Raw genomic sequence first — 16605 nt, forward strand, 5'->3', positions numbered from 1 at the left:
CGTTCCTTTAGGAGGCGTAAACAAGTGCACAGGATATCCATTTTTACATTGGATTTTAATGTATGTTGCCTTAAGATTTAGATCTTGGTAAACACAGTTGGGATACTGGCTTCTTCCATCATGTTTACAGTCAACAATATCAAACACAGAGTAACTTGTTACAAACTCTTCACCTGAGCTACAGATGGTGTTAAATTCTTTTTTTGGGTCAAAGATGAAAGTATTTATGTCCTTACATTGTCTTTTTTCATTATTGATATTCCTCATGTTGCTATCGCAGGACTGCCAGTTTACAGAGACCACATGTTTGTCAAAGAAGTTCAGCCAGGACAAGACTGCTGCAGGAAGCAGCACCAGCAGGAAGGCAGCTGTGGGGATCTTCATCATTATTGCTAAAAGATTGACAGAAACAACAAAGTTCACCAATAGGAAACTAATCAGCAGATTAAACATGTCCGTTTTTGTGTGAACCTTAAGACTTTCAAAGAGTCACTTACACAAGTTGGTTAGTTGGTTAGCTGGTTAACTGGTTAACTGGTACCGAGTGGTTTGGTCAGATGCTGTTAGAGAAAGAGCTAAAAGAACAGATATACGAAGTCTTTAAAAAAAAACAACTAAACTTTTCAAAAATCTTTCAATCATTATTTATAGAGCTAAATTCAAACCATCTTCAACATTTGAAGTCACTTGTTTCTTTTTATTTCTTCTCATCTGCTAGGTAGCTTGAATTTGAAAGTTCACGCAGTCGTAGAGGCAGAAGGTTGTTGGGCTCAGCAGACGGTCCTCACTGGAGATGAGGCAAAGTCACTAAAGCTGAAACTTGGTTTCCCTTAGATCCTTTATATATAGTTTAATATAGGGAAACTGTTTCTGTTGTAATATTATCTGAGCATAAATCGCTTAAGCAATTGTCATTACACAATACCAAAATTATTCGGAAAATACATTTTGCAAAAACAAGGTTGTGATATAATCAGGACTGCACTGCAGTTAAAACCCAAATTCATACAAATACCTGCTGATCATCAAAATGATGCATCTGAACACGGCTCTTTTTGTTGGGAATGATTAAGCAACAAACTATTTAAAACATTGGGTGCAAATATTTGACGTTTTTGTGGATTGATCCAGGGTCAAATATATACACTGCTCAAAAAAATAAAGGGAACACTCAAATAACACATCCAAGATCTGAATAAATGAAATATTCTCATTGAATACTTTGTTCTGTACAAAGTTGAATGTGCTGACAACAAAATAGAACAAAAATCATCAATGGAAATCAGATTTATTAACCAATGGAGGCCTGGATTTGGAGTCACACACAAAATTAAAGTGGAAAAACACACTACAGGCTGATCCAACTTTGATGTAATGTCCTTAAAACAAGTCAAAATGAGGCTCAGTATTGTGTGTGACCTCCACGTGTCTGTATGACCTCCCTACAACGCCTGGACATGCTCCTGATGAGACTGTGGATGATCTCCTGAGGGATCTCCTCCCAGACCTGGACTAAAGCATCCTCCAACTCCTGGACAGTCTGTGGTGCAACGTGACGTTGGTGGATGGAGCGAGACATGATGTCCCAGATGTGCTCAATCGGATTCAGGTCTGGGGAACGGGCGGGCCAGTCCATAGCTTCAATGTCTTCATCTTGCAGGAACTGCTGACACACTCCAGCCACATGAGGTCTAGCATTGTCCTGCATTAGGAGGAACCCAGGGCCAACCGCACCAGAATATGGTCTCACAAGAGGTCTGAGGATCTCATCTCGGTACCTAATGGCAGTCAGGCTACATCTGGCGAGCACATGGAGGGCCATGTGACCCTCCAAAGAAATGCCACCCCACACCATTACTGACCCACTGCCAAACCAGTCATGCTGAAGGATGTTGCTGGCAGCAGATCGCTCTCCATGGTGTCTCCAGACTCTGTCACGTCTGTCAAATGTGCTCAGTGTGAACTTGCTTTCATCTGTGAAGAGCACAGGGCGCCCGTGGTGAATTTGCCAATCCTGGTCTTCTCTGGCAAATGCCAAGCGTCCTGCACGGTGTTGGGCTGTGAGCACAGACCCCATTTGTGGACGTCGGGCCCTCATACCATCCTCATGGAGTCGGTTTCTAACCATTTGTGCAGACACATGCACATTTGTGGCCTGCTGGAGGTCATTTTGCAGGGCTCCGGCAGTGCTCCTCCTGTTCCTCCTTGCACAAAGGTGGAGGTAGTGGTCCTGCTGGGTTGTTGCCCTCCTACGGCCTCCTCCACGTCTCCTGGTGTACTGGTCTGTCTCCTGGTAGCGCCTCCAGGCTCTGGACACTACGCTGACAGACACAGCAAACCTTCTTGCCACAGCTCACATTGATGTACCATCCTGGATGAGCTGCACTACCTGAGCCACTTGTGTGGGTTGTAGAGTCCGTCAACAACATGTGAAATTGATTGTCAATCAGTGGTGCTTCCTAAGTGGACAGTTTGATTTCACAGAAGGTTAATTTACTTGGAGTTATATGGTGTTGTTTAAATGTTCCCTTTATTTTTTTGAGCAGTGTACATACACCCTCATGAGATTTTGGTTAAATGTCCCTCAGCAAGCTGACCTCACAGTTCTTGTAGCCATTTAAAAAGGTTTTGGCAAAGTTGTGGTTGCATATTTACCAACTTCTCTTGAACTTATTATTGGAGTCCAAACATTTTCAATTGGGTTGGGATCAGTAAGTTTAAGTTTCCATCATCTCACACAAATTGTCACCTTATGAAAAAAAGTATTGGCATCATAACGAACAAGTCAGAAACTTACAATGTAAAATAACAGGCTGAATTTAACACAAACTGAACATAACCTATCATGTGGGGAAGAGGAAGCTGACTAATCTTCATCACTATTACTAAAACATGTTGGCGGTTGGCATAAAACTGTGACTTGACTGCAGTGGCATCTCATTTTAAGGATGATGGAGATGATGAGATGGGTTTAGGTGACTGGACTCTGATGCGTGGTAGAAGGTCAGGAAGAGAGAGAAGTAGAAGGGAGGATGGAAATCTGATGGGGACTCAGTAGTAAACTGAGCCTTGAAGTAAACTGTTCTGCTGAAGGTTATGAAGTTTGCAAAAAGGTTGTTAGGGGAAAATTTGAAATAATCCTAAAATATAGGAAGGAGGATGAGGGAGTACAACTAAGTCCATTAGTTCTGTCGGGAGAATTAAAAAATGAGTTTGGAGAGGTGACGCTTGTTAAGATTCTCTTAGATGGAAATATCAGAGGTATGGACAAAATGTTGCAGCATGTAAGGGGAAGCAGAGGTGTCCAAAGTGTGGGGCAGAGAACAGATGTGATGAGTGTAAAAATGGACATGATAACAATGGAGGACAGCGCAGGGAGACCTATGGAGAAAGGCAGTGGAAACTGAGCAAGTCAAAGCTGTTAATAATATAAGTTATGCAGACGCTGCTGAGAAATTCAAATCCCTCAGTTTGCCTCTAAACTCATAAACTCCGTTATAGTAAAACAGACTATAACTCTGCATTTCTTGGAGAAAAAAGACACAAACATTATTTTCTCACATCTGTTTGTGGCTTATCATTGGATGAGTTGACAGTCTGCAGCTTCCTCCTGCTTTTGATGCTTGTTGAGATGTTTTTAACACTTGATTTCACACTGAATAAAACCAAATGTTCTAGAAAGGTGGACATAAAGAGCAATGAAGCCAGCCAAAATGCGAAAGCATCTTGTTTACACGATTAAATTTAGTCTCACAGAGCAAACAGCTGCTGTACAGGTCCTTCTCAAAATATTAGCATATTGTGAGCAGAGTCTGGACAGAGTCTGGAGACACCGTGGAGAGCGATCTGCTGCCTGCAACATCCTTCAGCATGACTGGTTTGGCATTGGGTCAGTAATGGTGTGGGGTGGCATTTCTTTGGAGGGCTGCATGGCCCTCCATGTGCTCACCAGAGGTAGCCTGACTGCCATTAGGTACCGAGATGAGATCCTCAGACCCCTTGTGAGACTATATGCTGGTGTGGTTGGTCCTGGGTTCCTCCTAATGCAGGACAATGCTAGACCTCATGAGTGTGTCAGCAGTTCCTGCAAGATGAAGACATTGAAGCTATGGACTGGCCCGCCTGTTCCCCAGACCTGAATCCGATTGAGCACATCTGGGACATCATGTCTCGCTCCATCCACCAACGTCACGTTGTACCACAGACTGTCCAGGAGTTGGTGGATGCTTTAGTCCAGGTCTGGGAGGAGATCCCTCAGGAGACCATCCGCCGTCTCATCAGGAGCATGCCCAGGCGTTGTAGGGAGGTCATACAGACACATGGAGGTCACACACAATACTGAGCCTCATTTTGACTTGTTTTAAGGACATTACATCAAAGTTGGATCAGCCTGTAGTGTGTTTTTCCACTTTAATTTTGTGTGTGACTCCAAATCCAGGCCTCCATTGGTTAATAAATTTGATTTCCATTGATGATTTTTGTTCTATTTTGTTGTCAGCACATTCAACTTTGTACAGAAAAAAGTATTCAATGAGAATATTTCATTTATTCAGATCTTGGATGTGTTATTTGAGTGTTCCCTTTATTTTTTTGAGCAGTGTATATATTTGACCCTGGATCAATCCACAAAAACGTCAAATATTTGCACCCAATGTTTTAAATAGTTTGTTGCTTAATCATTCCCAACAATCTGTGGGATATTGTGAAGAGAACGTTGAGAGACTCAAGACCCAACACTCTGGATGAGCTAAAGGCCGCTATCGAAGCATCCTGGGCCTCCATAAGACCTCAGCAGTGCCACAGGCTGATTGCCTCCATGCCACGCCGCATTGAAGCAGTAATTTCTGCCAAAGGATTCCCGACCAAGTATTGAGTGCATAACTGTACATGATTATTTGAAGGTTGACGTTTTTTGTATTAAAAACACTTTTCTTTTATTGGTCGGATGAAATATGCTAATTTTGTGAGATAGGAATTTTGGGTTTTCATGAGCTGTATGCCAAAATCATCCGTATTAAGACAATAAAAGACCTGAAATATTTCAGTTAGTGTGCAATGAATCTAAAATATATTAATGTTAAATTTTCACCATGACATTATGGAAAATAATGAACTTTATCACAATATGCTAATATTTTGAGAAGGACCTGTATAATAATAAAAAATTATAATAAAAATAAGGATATTTATTACAACATTCATTAAAGTTCTTTCTGCAAAATATTTACATAAAATTATATCAAAACAAACATATTTCCCGCTTAGGAAATGTACGTGATCATACTTCTGATCTGTTCAGTGTCATGGCTGTTTCACAGATGTATTGAAGACCTTTAACATAGTATTTATAAGAAAACTGATATAAAGATAAATCTTGCTTTTTAAAATTAAGATGATCCCCTTTGGTGTCTTTTAATGAGCTTCTTATGCATGTTTTGAATTGTTTATTGTATTTTAAGTGCAGCAGTGCTTTCTGTTACCATCTGGGACAAACAAAGTTTTTCTATTCTATTCTATTCTATTCTATTCCATATTGATCTTAAATTACAGGGATTGGTTATTTATTCATGTGTAGTATATAATAAACATTTGAAACACATGATGGGTCAAACTTTGAAGAACTTGTCAGCTGCAGTCCCAGTGAAACATCAAATGTGACAAAGCATGCCAACACAGCTAAAACCCATCACACCTTACAGCTTTTCTAAGACATGGGGAGGTGAGAAACGCTTTAAAAAGAACCAGAAGTGTTATGTCAGTGTGTACCAAGTATGTAAGTAACAAGAAGTAACAAGAACTGAAAAGACAAACATGCAATGTGACTCTGGCTGCCTCTGGGCAAATTTGCATTTCCTTCATAAGTATAATTATTTCTCTAATCAATGAGAGAAATGGTCTGAACCAAATAGAAGGATCAGAAGTGTGAAGGACATTTCAGAGGGTAACATTACTCTTCGTTAAACTGACAGAGGACATCAGGTCACACTGCAGGACCTTCTGATCTGCAGCTGGAGATGAACTTAACCAGTGGTTCTCAACCCTGGTCCTCAGGAAACGTTTCCTGCATGTTTTATGTGTTTCCCTGCTGCCACACACCTCATTTAAATCAGGTTTCTGCAGCACTTGATGGCAGCTGAGGAGGTTCTGCTGTCATTTGAATCAGGTGCTCATCTAAAACGTTTTCATTCAGAAAGGCTTTTAAAATCCCGTAGCATTTTATTCCAGTTTCCTTACTGTTTTTATTGTTATTGTTTTTGGATGTTTGATGTTTTCTGTTTTTATGACTATAATGTAAAGCATTTGAATGCCTGGTCGGCTGTTTTTAAAAGGCTATATAAATAAAAAAATGAAATGGACAGTGGGTCCTGAGGACCATGGTTGAGAATCCCTGAACTAAACCAAGCACACACTCCCACTCGCACCCACACAACTACCTACCTAACACACACACCCACACAATCAACTCTTATTTCTGCTGTAGAACATCTTTTAACATTGATGGCATTGATTGGTAGGTGATGTATCCACCATGACTCCATGGTGGGGTTGCTTAAGGCCTTGAGATTTCTTTTATCAACCATCTGATGATCTTTCATGCAGGAATCTACAGGAGAAACAAGATGTTTCAGTACCACCATCAAGCACCATTCAGATACAGTATATCAATTTTCCTCTCATTAAGCTTATTTTGCTTATTTGGATGTGTGCTTGGTTTTACAGTACAGCTGAAAAATGAAATTCCTCTTCCTGTGGTTAGTGGTCAGAACTGACTGGTTTTTCAAAGGTCGTCTTGTGTATAATTTTATAGAAACGTCCAGTTTTTGTCATGTCACTACTGCCCCACATTTCTCCAATTATTAATGACTGTCTCCGTTGTGCCATGGTACTTAAATAATCCTGGGGAGCATTTTGTGTCCTTCAACAGACTAATATATTTGGCTAAAAGGATCTGTTGGATTCTTCAAACTCTCGGAAGGCTATTGCTTTAGCCAAAGGAGGTGGAAAAGTAATGAAAATCTGACTAGTATAGCTGAACTTTAATACAAGTTAATTAGATTTATCATAACAGATAGCAACCGTGAACTCACAAAGACTATATGCTGAAAATGAACTGAAGGTGCTACAGCAACGTATTAATTTTAGCGGTTTTAAAGAGTTTAAGCATGTTAGCACCTTCCCAACAAGATTTGTGCACATTTAGAGCGGTTTTAAATCTCTCCCTCACAGATTTGGGGAAACCATTAAGGAACCTTAATCCAGAAGACCTGGTTGACATTAAGATTCTGACATCTGACCCAAATTGTCAAACATTGACACTGTGAACCTTGACTGAAATTTACAGCTGCCCATATGGAGAAGTTAAAAGCCTTCCGGAGGTAATATTTATGGTCAGATGAGATGAAGAATGGGCTACTTTGGTCACAATGACAAGAAGAATGTTTGCCGGAGTCAAAAGATTTTTTTAAACCTCAAATTAACAAGATGCTTAAAACCTGGAAACAATCTGGTGTTACAACCAGATGAGGATCTCAGACATCTCCAAGCTAAAAGGATGGATAAAGCAGGCTAGCATTGAGCTTCTGGAAAGGCTCTAACTTCAACCTCCTTACCATACCCAAAAGCCCAATCACCTTGCTTAGGAAAATATATCCAAATATTTGAGGCTTGTATGGTTGTGTTAGAGCCCATATAAATACGGCAATTCAATAAAATCAAACTTCTGGACATAATTCTTGTCTTTAAAATTAATTTAGGTTGTATTTTGTCATTTTTTAACCCCAAGTAAAGAATGGTTAAAATGCTTAATTAAAATGTATCCCCTTTTTTAATATGTAAAATGTCCGTTTCATTTTTCACAAGAAGAAAGAAAAAAGAAGAAAAAAACAAAACCACCTGATTTACTTCTGGATGGTTTGTAAAACATCTGATCAGCTTTTACTTCCTCCCAGTTAATCAGCAGAACCTTGTCATCTGATTAGTAATGCTTGTCACCATTATCAGGGAATTTCTAATGCTGATAAATGCTCCTGCAATAGAAAAAACAAACACAAGTGAATTAGAGATGCTTCTGCTTGGACACTAATGTGTTCCAGCTTCTATGTTCATATTTTTTCTTCAACACTCCAAAGCAGGCCTGAATGAAAGTTTCTGCAACTTATGCAGTTGCTTATTTAGTTTGTTGGTTCTGGTGCACCAATATTTCTGCTAGATAGCTGTGCTAAATTTGGACTTGATAAAACACAGTGGCCTGTGAATGCCTTGGGATCCCCCAGAATGAGCTGGAGGATGTCGCCGGGTTCTCTGAGGTTCCCTGCAAGACCTGTTGCTCTTGCGACTCGACCCATCCATCCCTCACCCGAAGTGAGGGATGGATGGATAACACAGTGGACCAACATCAACGGTCTTTGGAAGCTTCACCGTCAGTAAGCAACAGAAGTAGTCCTCCAGACTCTGGGACTTTAATTTCAAAATGAAATTAAAAGTATGCTTTTATCTGAAAAGTGGACTTTGGACAACTGAGCAGCAGTACAAGTCATTTTCTTTGTTATCCCATGAAGGAAAGATGCTTCTGACATCATTTCTGATTCAGGACTGGTTTGATACAAGGAATACATTTGTTGCCAATGCCCAAGATACGTCTGTGTGTGATGGCTCTGTGCTTTAGAAGCTTATGCACCTTTTTCCACCAAATTTTTTCCTTCTACTCAACTTTCCATCAATATGATTGAATACAGCAGCTTAAAAAGTCCACTTCTTCAACGATTATCTTTTGCAGCTTACTATCCATCAATTTTCTACTGGACAATGGTCAAGTGAGCAGTCCTCTACATGATCATGTGGGCCGTAACAGAACATTTCTCTACTCAAAATCATCTTTTGTTTTTGAGAAACAAATTTTGGATTTTTTTATTAGCTGTACACCTTCGACAACAAATCTTTTGAGAGAAACTAAAGAATTTTGAACTGAATTATTGATATAATTCAACTTCTCAATGATATTATGAAATTGAGATGCACTTTATTTGAATGTTAGAAGCAGCTCCTGCAATGGAAACAAAATTCACCCTGACACCTAAAACAGTCAAAAATGCAACTTTATTTTTTTTTCTCCCTTAAGGTACTCAAACAATTCAAGAATGCAAAGATCTGAAATTCCCAAACGTCTGAGCAGGTGATTCTCAAAACATTTGTGCACTGTACAAGTGTATTAAGTGCAGAAACACCAGATGCAGTTATTCTTTTCATCCTTCACTGTAGCATCCTCACATTCTTCTTTTAAGTGGTAATAACAGATCCCTCTTTAGTGAACAAAGACTTTACAGGGCATCTAACCCCAACTTTTCTTACAATTTAAATAAACACTTCTTCTTATTGAGATATAAGCAAATAATTGCTCCGACACTCAAGATCTTTTCCCTGTTTGAAGGCAAGAAAGAAGACATGTTGGCAGCCAGTTTCTCCTGACAGCAGACTGGATAGGTTTCACAGGTTGAGGGTGACCAGACTGGCCTGTATCAACATTTAGACTGGACTGTGGAGGCTTTTTGACCCCTGATCCGCTCAACAAAAATGGGGGAATTAGCACAGACTTAGAGTTCTGCTCCTGCTGTACATCAACCTGTGGTTGAGCAGGACAGTTGGGTTTTATCTGTGACGGGATATTTTCTGGAGTCCCCGGGCAGCACGGCTGACTGATCTCATTGGTCTGAAGACGAGACGGATGCAGAGGAGGGAAGCTGTCATACGTGGAGCTGCAAGGACATACAGGTAGTATTTAACAACTTTAGGTTCAAAATGATCAACTACATGATGAGCCAAGCATCTGTTAAAAATCTAAAGATTTAGATTTTTATTTGTAGTATCTTTGGTTTTTTTGTCAGTAAAGGGAAGGAACAGTCATAAAAAATGAGGACACCCTACTACACTGTATGTTTTAAATTAGGACACCCCCAAATTTATTCCCTGCTAAAATCATACAAGTGTGAATCACATAGGGTTTACGTTCTTAGAACATGGTTACTAAAGGAGGTTGGTCCTGTTTAAACCTCAGACTTTTAGTTTGAATCTCCTGACAGTTGAAGTGAGAGTGAACACCATGGTGGGAAAGATCTGTCTGAGGCCTTCAGAAAGACAACCGTAGCAGCTTCTGAGTCCGGAAACGGATTTAAATAGGTCTCAAAACTTGACGTTGACATCTACTACTCCACTGTATAGATAATAATCAGCAAGTGTTGGGCATTCAAAACAACTGCCAACATGAAAACGTCTTGTCCTCCTAGAAAGTTAACCCTAAAGACAGACCGTAAGATGCTAAAAGAAGTCTCCAAAACCCCTGTAATGTTATTTTAGGACCTGCAGCCGGTTCTGACTCCTGTTTATATGAAAATGCATGTCTGAACAATGAGAAAGAGGCTGCACAAGGTTTAACTTTCATGGGAGGTGTGGAAGGACGAAACCTTTGCTCATGATAATCAGACTAAAGTTTGCCAGAGAAAACAGACAAAGGCCAAGATTTATGGAATAATGTTCATTGGTTTATTGATTTATGGAATAATGTTCAATGTTCACACGAGTCTATATGGTGCTTGAGAAAAATGTGAGCGCATCTTTCACACAAAAAATTAAAGCTGAAGCAGAACTGGACCCTGCTGCATGACAATGACCAAATACACACCAGTAAACCACCAATGATTGGGTGGTTGATAAGAAATGGAAACCCCTGGACCAAATCAAAGGCAAGATCTTGATCTTAGGGAGATGCTGCAGGGTGACCATTAACAGGCTGCACATGCAAGAACCCCCTCAAACATCCCACAACTTTAAGTGGGGAGTGGGACAAGCTTTTCTCAGACCAGTGTGAGATACTGGGAAGTGGGGTACCACTACGCTAAGACTAACCACTAGTGGGAAGGGTGTACTAATTTTTTCCTCAGAATACATGTCTTTTGATTAATGATAAAAAAACAGATCAATAAATTTCCTTTCCAGAGAGACAAATTAGATTACACTGATATGAGAACATTTTTAAAATCAAGATATTTACTGAGGCTTTCTACGTTTTATACATGAGTCTAAATGACTGACTTACCTGCTGAATGATGTCTGAAGGGATGAGGATGATGAAGAGGAAAAGTATCCTGGCCGGTTGAGTTTTTGTGGACTCTCCATGATGACATAATCATCCTGAGATAACTCAGATAAGCTGTGGCTGACTGTAGGAGACATGATCATGTACCCGAGCCCTTCATCCTTGTCAGCAGACTCCCAGCTCTGCATCGTGCAGCTTTTGGTTTCTGGCTGGTGTCTAGAAGGGCTCAGGGCAGAGGTGAAGCTCAGAGAGGATTCAGAATTTGTGTCGTCTAGTTTTGGGGGTCTTCGGTGACGTTGCACAGGACTAGTCTGGCTCTCTGGGTTTCTAGCTAGAACCAGGGGAGTAAGTGTTCTCACATTAGCCAGCTTGTCTCTCTGTTTGGGTCGGCAGCGTTTTGAAGCCAGAATGGCTGGCTGTTGATTGTGACTGGAGGTCGGTGATCTGCTGAAGTCTGGAAGAGCTCGAAGGGCGCGTACAGTCTCCCTAACAGCCTCGTGAATCTGTTGGGCCATTACTGGGTTTCCTGAACGGGGCAACCAGAAAACCTGAAGAAACAGGCTTCTTTAAAAGTGAAACAGATTTTATTTTTTATGCCCGATTACCTTCTTTCTTTGCCTCCATCCAGATCTCTCCAGGACCGTGAGGCGCTGACCTGCCGAGCTCCAAAAAGAAAAAGCCATCCATGTGTCCAAACCGGCGAACACTCAGCAAAGGTATCGTAACTGATGGCAAGTCATTACCGGATCCCAGTCGGACCAGGACGAGTGTTGATGCTGTAAGGCAGAGTCGGTTCTCCCCTGTTAGCAGTTTAGAGGAGCCCAGACCTCTGGCCTTCACTATGATGGGCCAAACCTTATGATGCAGCAATAAATTAAGATTAGTTGTACAAAAAGACATTCTCTTGATTGAAACAAGGTGAAGAATGACCAAGATTTGGATCTCTCTAAAATATAAGGTAAATTATCTGTTCTTTGGAGGATTTTAGTTGTTTAAAAGTTAGTTTATAATGAAGGGAAGCTTATTTGATTGAATAAAAAGAACAAAAAGACAAAAAATTATTTTGCTTAACACTTATGTTTTATTTTAAATTGATCTGAACAAACTGTACTGCTAAGAACAAAATTATTATAGATGTTTTGTAGGAGAACCCAATAAAAAGTGTTAATATTCAGAGATCCTACACATATTTCCTGTAAATAATCCTTACTTTTGAAGACTCAAACTTTCAGTCTTCTCAATCCATTTTTAAAGTGTAAAAACAAACCTTAAGAATAAATGTATACATTCCAACAGTGGCCAGACGTTATATATAGACTGAAAGGGAGGACAGATGATGGATGGGACAGAAGAACAGATTGATAGACAAAGATCGATGGACTAAATAACAGATGAATCGCTGATGGAAAATAATGGATTGATGGATAGGTTGAAAGAGTGCTAGATGGACAGATGTTAGGTTAACTTTTCCAAACCTGGAATATACTTAAATCCAGACTTTTCCAAACTGTGTAAGACCCCTGCTTTAATCTGCAATATTCAAGGAAAAAAATATCATCCTACCTCTTTGAAGAAAGCTGCAGGCGGCAGAGTACAGTATCCATCATCCTCTTCATCAAACCCTTCTTCATGCTCCTCATCCTTCTGCTCTTCCTCCATTAGTTTCTTTATAGCCACATACCATTCTTCTTGCGGCTGCTCCTCCATTACCAGCACCAGAGTCTGATCTTTGTCGTACAGTGCCACCGTGTGGCCTTTACGGGAACTGCCACTTCGACTCACAGCAAGACAGCAACGAAGATAAATGACCCTTTAGAAAGACGATTCTGATCAGTTTTACTTCAACTACTATTCTTTTCAACATCAAATAAAAAAGGAAAGGGTGTTTTTAAGAAGCATTTCCTGAACTAAAACAAATTAAGCTTGTAATGATGAGTAAAATATTGACAGTTTTTGGTACACTGTGGTAACTGTGTGTGGTAAGCTTTATCTTCTAAGTTAATTAGTTGAATTTTTTTCCCACCAACCCTTGCTTGCTGGTTCCAAACAGAGACGCCTTCCCAGAAGACTTCTCCATTGCTGTGAACTTCTCCTGGGTCTTGTACCACTCCAGTCTGCTCGGACCAGTGTGACTTCCCGTTCTCAGGACAAAATATCTTCTGTGGCTCCGCTCCAGCTTAACTAGATAACCTTCTTTCACCACGTCGCTCTGCGGCCCCGAGGAAGCCATTAAGGACCCGGTTAGGGGGACCAGTGGCATGGGGGTCTGACTGGTGCAGAACAGCTCCTCATAGAAGCAAGTTGAAGGCGGCTCGCCTGACTGCATGCTGGGGTCACAGTCCATGGAGTCCTCATCTTCATCCTGCTCTGTGTGACAATTCCTCAGATGAAATTGCAAAGAAAGTTCACCAGGGTGAGTGTAGCGGCAGCGGTGGGATGACCGAGGGGTGGATGAAAGCTCTACAACTCCACTTATAGCAAAACCAGCATGTCCTTCTGCCATACTGTTGTTTTTATGTTTCAAATCTGCAACATGAATAAAACGGCAGATAATAAAGATAACGTTTCACAACAGAGTAAAAAAAAAAAAGACAGTTCAAGGTTACTTGTTATTTTTAGTTTATTGGTAAAAAAGGTCAGCCAATCAGGACATTCTTTTAAATCATATTGTCAGTAATGGTAGCAATCCTGGTTTTGATGCATTATTTAGGCTTTGTAAGAAAAAAACATTAATCCTGTCTCTTAAAACTACTTTGACTTAAATATTCATATAAAAATGAATTATTTTTCAGGATTTTACTCCTTTAAAAGAAATATGTTTTGATAGCTCGACTTTAGTAAAAAGTGTAAAAACTATTTTTTGTAATATTTTCTATGAAATACACTTTAGGTAGTATGTCATTGCCTTTTTTATTTTTTTTTTAGATGCTGCAATGGGTAACAATTTGCTTTAGCATAGGTTTTAATTCATTTCTTTTTCTATGGACAGTGTTAGATATTTTGAGGGAAATACAAATTTAAGGCCATGAAGGCTGCATGTAGAGAAGTTCTGGTTCTGTATGGAATATGGAGAAGTAGTGTCATCCAGCATGTAAATATAAATAAAGGTTTATACCTAGTATCCAAAAAGGAACCTTAATATAAAAAAGCAAAAGCTTATTTCAAGATAAACATGGGAATTTTAATGATTTTCAATTGGACATTTTTTATTATTAGGAACAAACGTGACTGTTTTTGTATAACAGAATGTCCCTCCGATCTCTTTTAAGGGATATTTACTTCACCTGGTGGTGATCATAATGTTATGCCTAATTAGTGTAAATTGCTGCAATCGTTCCTGTCAGAAAATAAAATAAATAGGGTAAATTAAGGTATATTGTTTTTTTTTTTTGTAATTATAACTTCTGACAGGAATTTTAAAAACTAACCACAATGTGTTTACATGGTGGCTTTGGTGATAGGCTTATAATTGCCATATAAATTTCAAGGGAACAAAATACTTTTTACTTGTCTCAATGTACTTGCTAAAAACACAAAGCAGCAACGGAGCGTTTTTCCCGTCACAACATATTTATCTGAATAAAAACTTACCTGAAAGTAGCAGACGTCAACATTACATCTGAAAACTCCAAACTGTGTCACAAAGACCGTAAAAATTCAAGCAGCAAATGATTCCCAAAACTAGAGTTCAGGAACTATCCAGTTTGTGTCTCAAGAGGTGCAACAGGTGCCAATCAATGTGGCGTTCAGATGTGCCTCGTAAAAATGACAATTCAGCTGAAAACAGTCGGAGAATTCAGTAATTCAAACACTAAGTCTCAGTAAGTCTCACATTTTTAAACTGCAAAGTTCTCCAAGTATTTCCATATTTATAGGCCATTTGTCAGTTTAGTGCTGTCATTTTATTCAAAGAGACAAAAGAAACAAAGCAAATCTTGTACCAGGGTGTTATTTGGTAGCTTGAAGGACATGATTTAAACATGTGTCATTTTTACTGAGAAACTGAAATTTCCAGGTTTGGAGCTAGAAAAGTCCATAGAAGATGAAACCTTGAGTGAAAAAGTCTGAAGTTTCTTAGTTTCTCACACCTTGAAATCCAATATGGCTGCCTTCCTGTAAAGTGATAACCGCAGTTAAAAACAGAGGTTAATTTGCACTTCCAGGCAGCATCCTTAGTAAACTTGATACTACAGTGTTTTAAAACACCAGAAGCTGAGATGAAAAATACATTTTGATTAGCTTGTGCTACTATTTCCAGTGAGTGTGGTCACTCTGCTTATTAGTTAGTAATCCTACTGGTTTCCAAGTTGCAACTAGAATATAGTCAAGAAGGTTACTTGTTAACTGTTGTCTGCTACTTTAACAGTACTTTGGTATTTACCTTGAACATTTCTTCTGATTAACATTAAATACAGCCCAAGTACCACCAGTGGTGTCCTGTTAAATTGCTTGTTAAAATAAATATTGAATCAGCCAATCACATGGCATGGCCAATGCATTTAGGCATCAAGATGTGGTGAAGATGAATGGCTGAAGTTCAAACCGAGCATCAAAGGATGGTTGTTGGTTGTAGATAGGCTGGTCTGAGTGTTTCAGAAACTGCTGATCTGCTGCCCCTACAAATGTCTCGTTGATTGCAGTAGAGTATGATTGATCTGGTGCGACATGAGAGAAGAAATCAATAGCTCCAATAAAATAATCACTTGTTACAACAAAGGTCTGCAAAGTACGTCAAACCTGGGTGCTACTCCTGTCAGATAAGATCAGTAATCTAGAATTCACGAATACAAATATTTTATCTGGTCTGATGAGTCTTAGCTTGAGCTGCAACATTCAGATGGTAGGATCTGAATTTAAACAACAAGAAAGCATGGATTCGTTCCCCCAAGGATCAATAGTTGTGGTTGCTGGTGGTGTATTGGTGTGGGGAACATTTTTTACACACTTTGTGCTTCTTAGCACCAACTGAGCATCATTTAAACACCACAGCCTACCGGAGTATTGTTGCTGATCATGATCACAGTGTACCGATCCTCCAATGGCTACTTCTAACACAAAGCTCAGATCATCTCAAACAAGTTTCTTAAAAATGATAATATTACTATTCTCCTGTGGCGTCCAAAGTGAGCAGATTTCAGTCCAACAGAGCAGCTTTGGGTTGTGATGGAATAGGAGATTCTCATCATGGATTTGCATCTGCAGCATGTGTATGATGCTGTTACATCGATTTGGACTAAACTCTACTAAAGGTAGATCTAAATATAAAACAGGGTCCAACACAGTATGGTGCCTAATACAGTTTCGCATTGCTGTCAGGTAACCAATAACATTTTTGACACAGTTTCTTCCCCTTTTTTAGATAACCATCACTTAAAAGGTAGCTTGACAAGTCTGCGACCAATGAATGTTGAATGTGGGTGTGAGCTTTTGCCTGAAGGTGAATTATTTCATTTCAGGAACCAAAACCAGACTGCAAACCAGAGTGCATAGCTAAGAAAATGCAACAAAACTAACAG

General features: G+C 39.6%; 1 protein-coding gene across 1 annotated transcript; it reads right to left on the reverse strand.

The window, feature by feature from the left end:
• Positions 1 to 9077: 9077 nt before the first annotated feature.
• On the reverse strand, positions 9078 to 14838 carry LOC124861595 (insulin receptor substrate 2-B-like). The gene is made up of 6 exons (XM_047355456.1): positions 14681 to 14838; positions 13117 to 13615; positions 12653 to 12899; positions 11695 to 11944; positions 11090 to 11615; positions 9078 to 9752 (listed from the first exon to the last, which is right to left on the reverse strand). Exons 2-6 carry the CDS (start codon positions 13590 to 13592, stop codon positions 9404 to 9406), a joined length of 1848 nt encoding a protein of 615 aa, XP_047211412.1. The 5' UTR covers positions 13593 to 13615; positions 14681 to 14838; the 3' UTR covers positions 9078 to 9403.
• Between the last annotated feature and the right edge of the window lie 1767 nt (positions 14839 to 16605).

Source organism: Girardinichthys multiradiatus, chromosome 24 (assembly GCF_021462225.1).
Source record: "Girardinichthys multiradiatus isolate DD_20200921_A chromosome 24, DD_fGirMul_XY1, whole genome shotgun sequence".
Lineage (NCBI taxonomy): Eukaryota > Metazoa > Chordata > Actinopteri > Cyprinodontiformes > Goodeidae > Girardinichthys > Girardinichthys multiradiatus.

What these genes read in the sequence shown, in the direction of transcription:
- LOC124861595 (XM_047355456.1), bottom strand. Translation starts at nt 13,592, where the DNA reads ATGGCAGAAGGACATGCTGGTTTTGCTATAAGTGGAGTTGTAGAGCTT. An exon ending in GATGGAGGCAAAGAAAGAAG is followed by an intron (nt 11,616 to 11,694) that starts GTAATCGGGCAT and finishes TGCCCCGTTCAG; the next exon opens with GAAACCCAGTAATGGCCCAA. An exon ending in CTTCAGACATCATTCAGCAG is followed by an intron (nt 9,753 to 11,089) that starts GTAAGTCAGTCA and finishes ATGTCCTTGCAG; the next exon opens with CTCCACGTATGACAGCTTCC.